Raw genomic sequence first — 11,641 nt, 5'->3', positions numbered from 1 at the left:
ATTATAAACCAAGTAATAGATTTCCTAAACAGTATCAACATGTTCATATCATAACATATGAACTATATAGTTTAATGGAACAATTTCAAATTTTAAGTAGTCTAAAACTATTTTCTAAATATAAAATATATGACAATCTAACTTAGATTACAATCCACACTATTATATTATACTTTAATATACTTAGGAGACCATCTATTTATTAAGAATACCATCTATTTATTAAGAACATACTTTCAAATTATTATGTACTTTTAGATAGTCAATAGATTTATACCAACGATATCCCGAAAACACAAAATGAGAATTAAAAACATTATAGACATGGTCAAAAACACTACAACATACAATATAACTTTCTGTTAATTTAATTTTTTTTTAAAAAAAATTGGCTCGCCGTATACCGCGGGTTAAATCATAGTATTTTATAATATATATAACTTTTTTTTATAAAAAGCCAAAAATTATTTGTCTAAAATAATATGCTTCTAAAAATTGGATACTCTAAACCATTGTTTGGATAGCTTTGTGTGCATCAGGGCATGCCGATGAAGAACGGAAAATACATAAACTGGGCGGAGCTTCCACCGGAGTTAATGTCTTCGATTCTGCTCCGTCTTAGTGTGGAAGAGATACTCGGCATCGCTCAGAAAGTGTGTAGATCGTGGCGACGAGTCTCTAGAGACCCCTGGATGTGGCGTAAAATCGACTTGCTGCTCCCAAGAACCCGGTTCTACGATCTCCAGGCCATGTACCGTCAAGCCATCGATCTCAGCTCTGGCGGCTTGCTGGAGATCAACTTTGTGGACATAGGGAGCGATTCTCTCCTCACTTACACCGCCAACAGGTTTCTAGGGTTTTATGCAAATTTCTTCTTGAAATATTTTGATTAATTGACCTTGACTTGATTAAATATATCTTCTAGTTTTTCATTAATAGTTTAAGTGATATGATTTGCCCCTAAATTGTGAGGATTATCAAGATTATAATTTATAACTGTTTCTTCCCATCACTTGAAACATTTAATTACTATTACTTGCTTTGCAAGTTTAAGAGGTCAAAAATTTGTTGAACGGTTCAGCATTTTAAGTGCATTCTATTTCGCAGTGTTCAATAAGGTTTACTTGGTGGTATATGTTCTGCGAGTAACTCATGAATAATTTTTACTTCTAGTCTAGTTTGATAAATATAATTGGAAAGATTCTATGAATGAAATTTTTGCATTTTAATCTGTTGCTCTCATGATCAAATCATGTTATAACTCTGTATTGTAAGTATTTGTAGATCAAGTAATCTGAGACGCCTTAGAGTTGTCGACTTCCTTGGAATAACGACAAGAGGGATTTTGGAAGCAGTCGTAAAACTCCCATTGCTTGAAGAAGTTGAGTTTTCATTCCGGCTTATCGAAGAAGAGCTTTTGAAAGGTGTAGGTCAGTCTTGTCCTAATCTGAGAACGTTGAAGGTATACGGCAATAGTTACGTAAAAAGTGGTGATGACGTTGCTCTAGCGATCGCTAAAACAATGCCCGGTCTTTGCCACCTCCAGCTTTTTGGGAACGGATTTTCCAAAACCGGCTTAAAAGCCATATTTGACAACTGTCCGAACTTGGAACATCTTGAGTTACGCGGGGGAAGCGTGTACTTCAATGTTATACTTGTTGCTGATTTGGAGAAGCGTTATTCCGAGAAGATCAAAGTTGTGAGATCCTTATATCGCAGGGGTGAGTATGTACGTCGTCTACAACGTACGCACGACTCGTCTTGTGACTAGATAAGGATAAGCGGATTAGGTCATTGTGAAAAATGCAATGATGACAAGTGTCTCTAGGCTTGTAATTAATGAATTAACTCGTTCGTTCGTGCCCTCTTTTCAGTACGTAGTTTCGATAGACATGTGTTGTTTCTTTGATCTTTTAAACTTCAGAGTAGATTTTTATCGTGTAAATTCCTTGTTAGAGTAAGCTTGATTGACCCAACATTAAAAATACTGTAGGTATGTGATACTACGAGGACCAAATTGGAAACCAAACCCAAAACCAAAGCCGAAATAGGGGTTGATCAAAACTACAAAACGAAATTAACTCCGCATCAAAAATTCATAAATCAAATGGTTTAAGACAAATCCGACTTATATGTATAAACATGAACCATTTGACTGAAATTCATTAAAGATCAATAATTTTGTTAGATATACATATAAGAAAATTTAAATATACTAATAAATCTATAATATTAATTACTTATGTTTAATTTCTTATAAGCTTTTGGTCCAAAACAAATCGTACCAAAACAAAATTCAGTCCCTAATTAATAAAGCTATTTTCGGAAATCTGAAATAATCCAAAATCAGAATAACTTGAATCCTAGCAAACTGAATAACGAATGTCAACTCTAAGCCAAAAGTTTCAAGGAAGGTCATGAATATTTTTTGACTTTTGCTATTTGGTATTCGATTGTTGTTTTTCATATACATATGTTAGTTTTTATCAGTTTGTAAGTAAATAAAAAATAAAGGAGAAAAACAAGTGGCAAGTTGATTAAACAAATTTATAAAACTGGGGTTATGTTTTTTTTTTTCCAATAAATAGTAAAAAGTCTAAAAGTCAGATTTCTTAACCTTTATAGGGAGGAATCTACAAATGCAAAATCTTGAATAGGTAATAAATTATATGAAATCTTGAATGGGTAATAAATTATATGAAATCTTGAATGGGTAATAAATTATATGAAATCTTGACTGGGTAATAAATCTTTTTTTTCTTTGGAAAGTCGAAATCCAAAAAACCACTTAAAATCTACGAACAATCTAAGGTCTAAAGTCTAAACCCACTTGAATTTCTTATTTCACAGATTTGACATTTGATCCTCAGAAATGACTTCGCCGTCTTCTACTTCCATGCCACCGTTGATGAAAGGCGGATAGCCGAAACTAGGCGGGTCTGACGGATTTCACGTCTTCGATTCCGCAACGTCTCAGCGTGACTTAGATACTAGACAACGCTCTGAAGGTGTGCAGACCGTGGCGACATGTCTCTAAAGACCCATCGATGTGGCGACATCACCTCGAACCAAAGGTGGTCGATCTTGAGGCCATGTCAGATCACTATTGGGGACTTGGAGCGATTCTCTCCTAACCTACATCGCCGACAGGTTCTCTTTTAATTCTATCCTTAACACTCGCAAGCAAATCGAGTACTGTCGTTGGTTTAACTGATAAGATATGTGTGTCGGGTGAGATTGTTAGATTATATGTTTTCAAATTGTTACCAGTGTTCTAAATTACTTAAGCGCTAGTCGTGAATATATTTTTACAAATATAAAATAATATAACAATATTGCACATATACGTAAAAACTAAAAACATTTAAAGAAAAATTAAATTCTAAGTCAAATGATGATAGAAGAAAAGTTTTTAAAAGAAAAACCATAAAAAAAATGATAATAATGAAAAATCCAAAACTAAAACATAACGTAGTTGTTTGATTCCTGGTAAGTACGATTTATTATAATAGTAATCAAACTCGATCACCATGATTTGAATTTAAAAGAATTCTAATCATATGAGAAACATTGAGAAACTCGAGATCCATTCTTCTCATGAGAAATCTTGAGAATCGATTTTCCTTAATTTTTATTGAAATATTATTATTTTTTCTTTTTTATTTATTTGTATTCTGAGAAATTCGGTGAGAACCTACCAATGCACAATGACCTTACAGTTGTAATGTACTCTGATATTTAACATTCAGGGATTTTCTCAAGCAGTTGTACAACTTCTACTGCTTGAAGACCTAAGGTTTCAGAAATTTAATTATTAAGAGTCTCTAAAACTTGCATGCATGTCTTGTTCAAATCTGAATACATTGATGTTAAAAAGCCTCCCTTCCATTAATTATAATAATAATGATGACGCAATAGTCAGTTTTGCAGTCTTGGAAATTCATATTCAAATATGTGAATGAGGGCATAAAAATAGATGTAAACTACATAACTCGTATTGGGAATAAATTATAGACACGCACACACTGAGATTGCAGCCTATCAGAATTACAATAATGAGCAGCTTGGAGAATTCAGTTTTACTGTCCCAAAAAATATAGAAGACATTATCCCTAGTGATATACTTGTCGAGACCCCCACGCGCATCCAAAGAAATCTATTGTGTTTAAGCTTCTGATGTTGTTCTCGGAAATCGGAATAATCATGAATTTCTATGTTCTAGCTGGTTTACTCTTTTGAAAGGGGCTAGATTGGAATTATGATTTGAGAATATTTTTTATACCCATTGGGTTGACTGTGATTGGATTGTGAACATAATGATAATAGAAGAAAAATGTCATTCTTCATTATATAATAACAACTCAATCATAGTCAAAGCGATGAGTTTTAAAAGCATTATAAAGTGAGAAGTCCAAGCTAACCCTATTCAAAAGACTGAACCAGCTAGTACTTAGACATCCCTGATCATACTGAGAACAACTTCAACATCATAAGAAGCTTGCATACTCAGAAGCTTTCCTTGGATGGTTAGGGGTCCTGAAAAAAATACCACTAGAGACAATGTCTTCCACCACCTTTGGGACTGTAAAACTGAAATCTCCATGTGGTGCATTATTGTAATTAATCCCGATTGGCATCAATGAAGGCTACAATCTTATTGCGCGTCCTGAGGTTCTTCCATGTAGGAGTTACGTAGTAGGCATCCATTTTTATGACCTCATTCACATATTTGAATTTTAGTTTCCAAGAATTGGGAAATAAACTCATAAATAGATAGTTATCGGTGCTTTACATGACGGGAAAATGTTTGCGTAAACTTTAATGTAATTTGTTAGTTATAAAATAATAATAGAAGTTTTATTTAATTTACTCTATACATTTTATTTTTACATTTCATTTACTTAGTTTCATACTCTGATTTCAACTCGTCTTCGGTGTATGATACAATGTTCAAATCCGTGAATCATATAAATTTTGTAAATTCCAAAAAAATAAAACAAAACCCGTTTTTTTTTCCACAAATAAAACAAACCTGTATTGAAGCGTGGTCGTGTTTTAAAATCTCCATTTAATTTTTTTATTATTTTTAAGTTGTATATATATACTATATTGAATAAAATATAATATTTTTGATTTATTAAACTTTAATAAAATGTCACTGCGTTTATGTGCAGTGCAAAAAAAATGTTTAATAAATTTGATCTAATATTTTATATTTTTAAAATATAAGCAATGTTGTATCTTAGTTTTAAAATAAGTAATTATTAAATGATATAGGGATGCATATATTTAATTTTAGTTTTATAAATAAAATTAAGTTTTATAATTATTCTAAATAGTTTGTTACCCTTTCCTAAAGTTTATAAAACAATAAATGGAATCTGTTAAATAATTTTTAAATTATTATTTTATTATTTTGTAAACCAATACTTATTAAATTAATTAAAATATAATGACATTTTTTACAATCTGCCACATGATATGATTAAATTTCTAACAATATTGTTTAAATAAGTATATAGAGATATTACTTTAGTGAACTATGTGCGTACCATTCTTCCATGTAAAGTTTATTTTGCACTTTACGCATCTGTATATATCAGCGCGTGTAAGCATATAAACTAGTTTCAATATTTATGTTGACTTTCATACGCGGGGAGAGCAGAGAGTGAGCTTTGCGTGACCGCTTGAGAATGCAAAGCCAGACTATAGAAACACTTTGTCGAGTTTACATATTGAGGTTCCATTTTTTTTGTTTTTATCTTCTAGTTTATAAAATTAAACAAGCGACTCATGTAGTTGTGAACAAAATGAAAAGAAAAGAAAAGAAAATGTCATCCTTCATTATATAACCCAACTCAATCAGAGTCAAAGCAATGGGTTTAAAAAACATTCTAAAGTCATATGTCCAACGTACCTAACCTCCTCTAAAAGACTAGAGCAGTTATAATCTAGAGATCCTTGATCACTTCGAGAATAACTTTAACAACATAAGTAGTTTAGTCTCATAATTTTTCCTTGGATGGCTCGGGGGTCCTGACATGTATACCATTAGGGACATGCGTTCAATCACCTTTGAGACTGTAAAATTGAAATCTCCAAACAGTGCATTATTATAATCATGATTGCTCATAAAGGCTGTACGTCTTGAACTTCTTCCTAGTAGGAGTTATGTAGTACACATCCATTTTTAAGTAGGGGATTGGATCAGTGTCAAGAATGTAATGATGACAAGTTGTATTGACAACATATAAGTCATACGCCAATCCATGTCTTTTTTCTTTTGTTTTTGAATGTAATGTTAAATTATTTATATTCAAAACAAAAATACATTGGTACAACTTGTACATCCATTTTTTTTTAAGTCTTTAAACAGAGTTCAACGGACTATAGAATCAATATCTAGTGCCTAGCCAGGTGAGTAAACCATTGCCAAGAGTTGATTTCTCATCTGTTTGTCGATATGGTGAATGAGGTGTGGGGCAGTCTTCGGTATCTCTCCATGTTTCCGACCATTACGTTCCTGCCAAATCGTGTAGACTGTTATCTGCAGAACAGAACAAACAAGATAACCGCCAATCGATGTCAAGCTAATAAAAAACTAAAAGGTTAAAAAATGTGAGGAGAATGAGACACAAGGTCTTTGTCCAGATCTTTAAAAACACTTCAAACCTTTTTTAACTTGTACATAATTTTCTTGGTTGATATTTTGAAAACAAATAAAATTTAAATTATATAAAATATATATATTAAAATATTATTTGAAAACCCATTTTGAGAGGATACTGATGGTGATGTTCTTATGTCAGTATGGATTTTGCTGCATTAATATAGGTTTTTGAAATGATTAAAGTAACATAAAATATTCAATTAATTTTAAATATGTTATTTACGGCTGTGTCTCTTTATCATAACTTTTTATTATATAAATATTTTGAACTTAGAGTAAGTTTTTACTTTGGTGGTTGTGTTTTTTTAACTAACACTTATATATGTTCATAAGTTAGGTAGTTTTTATTTATATTTACTGATGTGAATACTTCCGGAGTCAGTTCCAAACAAGAATCCAAAGCCAGAGACTTGTCCATCTGGTTGAAAAAACGCTTGTCTTAACAATGTCCTATGTGGAAGATGGAAGATGAGAAAGAATTTGGCAAATCAAAGAATCAAATCAAAGAATTTGGCTGATCCTATCTTACTTAAATCTCCGACTCAAGTACCCTCTGGAACAAGCCTGTTACGATTTCCCTTTAGCAACCATTGTCTTTTCTTATGTAGAAAACTTAACCAAAGAAAAGCAAAATTGAAAACGAAAGTTTGAAAAGAGACGATTTTAGATGCAATGCAAAGGTACAAAAAGGGACACATAGCTTGCAACCTAATCAAATTCTTTAACAAGCCAACAGCTAGCAAAAAAACATATACACAAAGGCCTAATTAGTGCTTGAACAATTTGTGGAGATATCCATCAAACATGAGATAAAGCTGGTAATGATTGTAAGATGAGTAGCAACCACCAAGTAACATAAGAAAGACTAAAACTGCAATATTTGCTTGTGGGTCAGACCCTAATATCTAAATCAACTAATTTAACGACCAAAAGATCAACCTTTCAAACGAAATGTTCAACGAAATTTATCTCTAGGAATCACAGAGCAATGAACTTTACAAACACTAGAGCATCTTGGCATTGTAAGGAGTTCTTTCAGGAAGGCATACTTGGCCTTTTCGGTATAGTATATATCGAGCCTTAATTTCTCCAGGATTTTTGAATTCTTCAAGAAGTATCTTACTAGCTCTGCTTCTCCTTCATACCCTGCGATTGAACGTTTCCATTCCACAAACTTGAGCGATGATACCAAACACTGGGGCACTGTTGAAAACATCACCTTTGGTTCTTTCACCTTCTTACCACGCATGGATCGGTCCGTAACCAATTCCTGCAAAAACAGAAGAAAACAAATTGACTAGAGAAATATAGACAAAATATTTTCACAAACAATATGCAAATATCAAAGGGTTACAGTTGTTCATTACCATTACTAAAGATTCTAGTTTTGGGCAGCTCTCAAGAAAGAGTGACAATAATACAATATCAGATGCGGTCCTTGAAGCAGAACCAGAAGCTGTGTTGGGAACACGGACGAACCCTCGTTCGGGCCAAGCTGAAGTTTTGATCAAGTGGAAAGGACTCCCTGACTACGAGTGTTCTTGGGAATGGGTCAACACAATCAAGGGGCAATTTCCACTCTTCAACCTTGAAGACAAGGTGAATTTCAAAGGAAGGGGTAATGATAAATATGAGGAGCAACATCCTCCTATTCTATATCAGTACGAGAGGAAGAAGAGAAGCCCAACAAGTGGCTAATAGCCCAATAACAGGATCCAGTAGGTCCAAGAGGAAGTAGTAGGCCTTTTGGAGAGATTACTCTAGTTTAATAATAATAATAATGTCACTGTCCTACGGCATTGTGGCCTCAACTGCTCTTTGGTGTAGAGACAAAGGATCAGTAGGGTTGGGTAGTAGTACTTAAGCGACAGGGGGGTAAGAGAGTAGGCATAAAAGAATCAGAATACTTTTGTAAGGGGAGGGGAGAGACTCCGAGCATTCTCTCAACTTGTTACTCTTTGTCGCTACTAATAAAGAACATTTGTCTCTTTCTTTGGCTTTATTCTAAACTCACAACTTAAACGTATCAAAGTCCAAGCTAACCCCATTCAAAAGACTGAACCAGCTAGTACTTAGACATCCCTGATCACACTGAGAACAACTTCAACATCGTAAAAAGCTTACATACTCGGTAGCTTTTCTTAATGGGTTAGGGGTCCTAACAAATATAGCACGGAAACTGAAATCTTCAAGTGGTACATTATTGTAATCCTGATTGGCATTAATGAAGGCTGCAATATTAGTGCGCGTCTTGACCTTCTTCCATGTAGGAGTTATATAGTACACATTCATTTTTATGCCCTCATTCACATATTAGAATTTGAGTTTCCAAGACTTGGGAAATAAACTCATAATATTCGTTTGGAAATAAAAGCCATTCATGATGGTTGTCCTCACCTTGAACGTCTCGAAACCTTGACCCTGTCGGGAATCTAGAGAAGCTTTGTCTTGAGACGATCAAATATTTGAGACGCCCCAAGGATTCAACTGCTGATGGTTACCCATTTGATGATCCAACAGTCAGTTTTGGTTTGTCATGTCAATTGGCCAAATATAAATTCAAAGATGAGGACTATGGCTTTGTCATTATCAAGACTATACTGATGTGAATTCTCCAGGAGTTAGTTCCAAACAAGGAACCCAAAGCCAGAGCCGTATACATCTGGTTGACAAAACGCTTGTGTTAACACTGTCCTCTATGGAAAGATGAGAAAGAGCCTGACAAATGAGAGGATCTGGTAATTGGCTTATCCTATCTTCCTTAAATCTCCGACTCAAGTACCCTCTGGAAAAAGCCAGTTTCGATTTCCCTTTAGCAACCATAGATAAGCAAATTGAAAAAACGAAAGTTTGAAAAAGATGATTCTTAGATGCAATGCAAAGGTACTAAAAAGAACACATAGCTTGCAACCTTATCAAATTCTTTAACAACCCAACAGCTAAGCAAAAATAACATATACACAACAGATATCCATCAAATATGAAATAAAGCTGGTAATGATTGTTACATGCGTAGCAACCACCAATTAACATAAATAAGACTAATATCTTATTTGCTTGTGGCTTAGAGCCTAATACCTAATATCAACTAATTTAACGACCAAAAGATCAACCTTCTTTAACGAAATGTTCAACGATAGTTATCTTTAGGAATTAGAGAGCAATGAATTTCACAAACACTAGAGCATCTTGGCATTGTAAGGAGTTCTTGAAGGAAGGCACACTTAGCCTTTTCGGTATAATATATATCGAGCCTTAATTTCTCCAGGACTTTTGAATTCTTCAAGAAGTATCTTACTAGCTCTGTTTCTCCTTCATACCCTGAGATCGAACGTTTCCATTCCACAAACTTAAGCGATGATACCAAACACCAGGGCACTGATGAAAACATCACCTTTGGTTCTTTCTCCTTCTTACCACGCATGGATCCGTCCTTAACCAATTTCTGCAAAAAGAGAAGAAAACAAGTTGACTAAAGAAGAAATATACACAAAAGATTTTCACAAACAATATGGCATAAATCAGAGGGTTACAATTGTTTATCACCATTACTAAAGTTTCTAGTTTTGGGCAGCTCTCAAGAAAGAGTGGCAATAATTCAATATCAGATTTAGAAAATTGAACATTCAGACGGGATAGGTCACGGAACTGAAGCAATGCTGGTTCTGATTTCGAGTATTGAAAGATTTCCTGGTAACAGAAGTTAACAAGTAAAAACGAACGTTATGGTGAGAAACTTTCGTGGAAGAATATTCATATATATATATATATATAGAGAGAGAGAGAGAGAGGCTCAAAAGTTGAGATGTATACCTTCCAAATAGCATTGCCAATTACTAGCTCCCTGACCCTCGACATGTCGGTGATGATGTCATGAATCATGCTGCTACTGCATGTCCCACAGCCTAAGTAATCAATATCTAGTTTGGCAGAGGATCCCAAATTAACGAGAAAGTTCTTTGTTGAGGAGATCATAGCCTTCAAAGACTGGAGTAGAGGTGCATCAATCACAACTTGAGTGAGCTCATCAATATCGACTCTCTTTAGTGTATGAGAGCGCAGTTGTAAAACAGTTGTGTTATCATCATCATTCCAAGATCTAGTGATGGTTAAATCTTTCAGAATTGGAGAGCCTGAGATAAGTTTCTGCAACGTGGTCTTGTTAGGATAGGTATTATCTACTAGATGCATCATCTTCATACAAGGTAAGGAAACAAACTCAGCATTACTTAAGGAGACATCGCAGAGTAGTAAGTGTACCAGTGTCTCACAGCTATATAAATTCAGGGGCACCTGTATGTCATGATCGCTACAAAAACAAACATCAAGATGCTGAATCCTACACGTAGTCAAAACATCAATCCATGACGTGAGAACATAGATAGGACGATGATGACGGAAACCAAAACATAGCCGGAGTTTGCGTATCCATAATTCCCTGTCCCTGTGGGAAACAAGAAACCTTTCAACGAAACTCACAAAGGCATCAAAATTGGACTTGGAAAATGAATCTGACTCTTAAGTCCAAATCAGGAACCCATCGCCACAGATTTCTCCATCTTGTGGAGAAAAGGCTTGTTCTGACAGCATCTTTGGTAGAAAGACAACAAAGTATTTCAGATATCAAAGGTTCTGGCAAACGGCTAATTCCCCCCTGAACTTAGTTGCTTTATCGTATTCATACACAAATCTTTGGAGTGTGCCTAAAACTACATTAACTTAGCTAAAATTTGAATTTTCCATATGAACTATCGAAATCAAGCCAAAATCATCAAATCGAGTAACAGTGTTATTGTTCCGTTAATATATGATGACTGGATGCCACTTTGGACCCTTAAACGATTGTTGTTTTATTGTTTTAAGAAGAAAACTGAAGTAAAATAAATTTCAAAAACTCAAGGATCGAACCATAGAACTCTAACGCACGTGAGCAGGCGATTTAGCAGCTGAACTATAGTAACAAATAGTACA

At 34.3% G+C, this 11,641-nt stretch overlaps 1 protein-coding gene and 1 pseudogene across 1 annotated transcript; one reads left to right on the top strand and one right to left on the bottom strand.

Annotated features, from left to right (window-relative positions):
• Positions 543-8,368, top strand: LOC104763404 (putative F-box/LRR-repeat protein 9). The gene is made up of 3 exons (XM_010486778.1): positions 543-847; positions 1,285-1,729; positions 8,066-8,368. The coding sequence occupies exons 1-3, from the start codon at positions 543-545 to the stop codon at positions 8,366-8,368; spliced, it is 1,053 nt and encodes a 350-aa protein (XP_010485080.1).
• Positions 9,801-11,641, bottom strand: part of LOC104763403 — a 3,234-nt pseudogene continuing 1,393 nt past the window's right edge.

This window comes from Camelina sativa, chromosome 18, assembly GCF_000633955.1.
Source record: "Camelina sativa cultivar DH55 chromosome 18, Cs, whole genome shotgun sequence".
Classification (NCBI taxonomy): domain Eukaryota; kingdom Viridiplantae; phylum Streptophyta; class Magnoliopsida; order Brassicales; family Brassicaceae; genus Camelina; species Camelina sativa.
The sequence above is the reverse complement of the archived record's forward strand: the minus strand, read 5'-3'. Positions and strand labels throughout refer to the sequence as shown.

Coding starts and splice junctions, on each gene's coding strand:
- LOC104763404 (XM_010486778.1), top strand. CDS start 543: ATGCCGATGAAGAACGGAAAATACATAAACTGGGCGGAGCTTCCACCG. Junction 848..1,284: donor CTCACTTACACCGCCAACAG/GTTTCTAGGGTT, acceptor AAGTATTTGTAG/ATCAAGTAATCTGAGACGCC. Junction 1,730..8,065: donor TATATCGCAGGGGTGAGTAT/GTACGTCGTCTA, acceptor AGTTTTGGGCAG/CTCTCAAGAAAGAGTGACAA.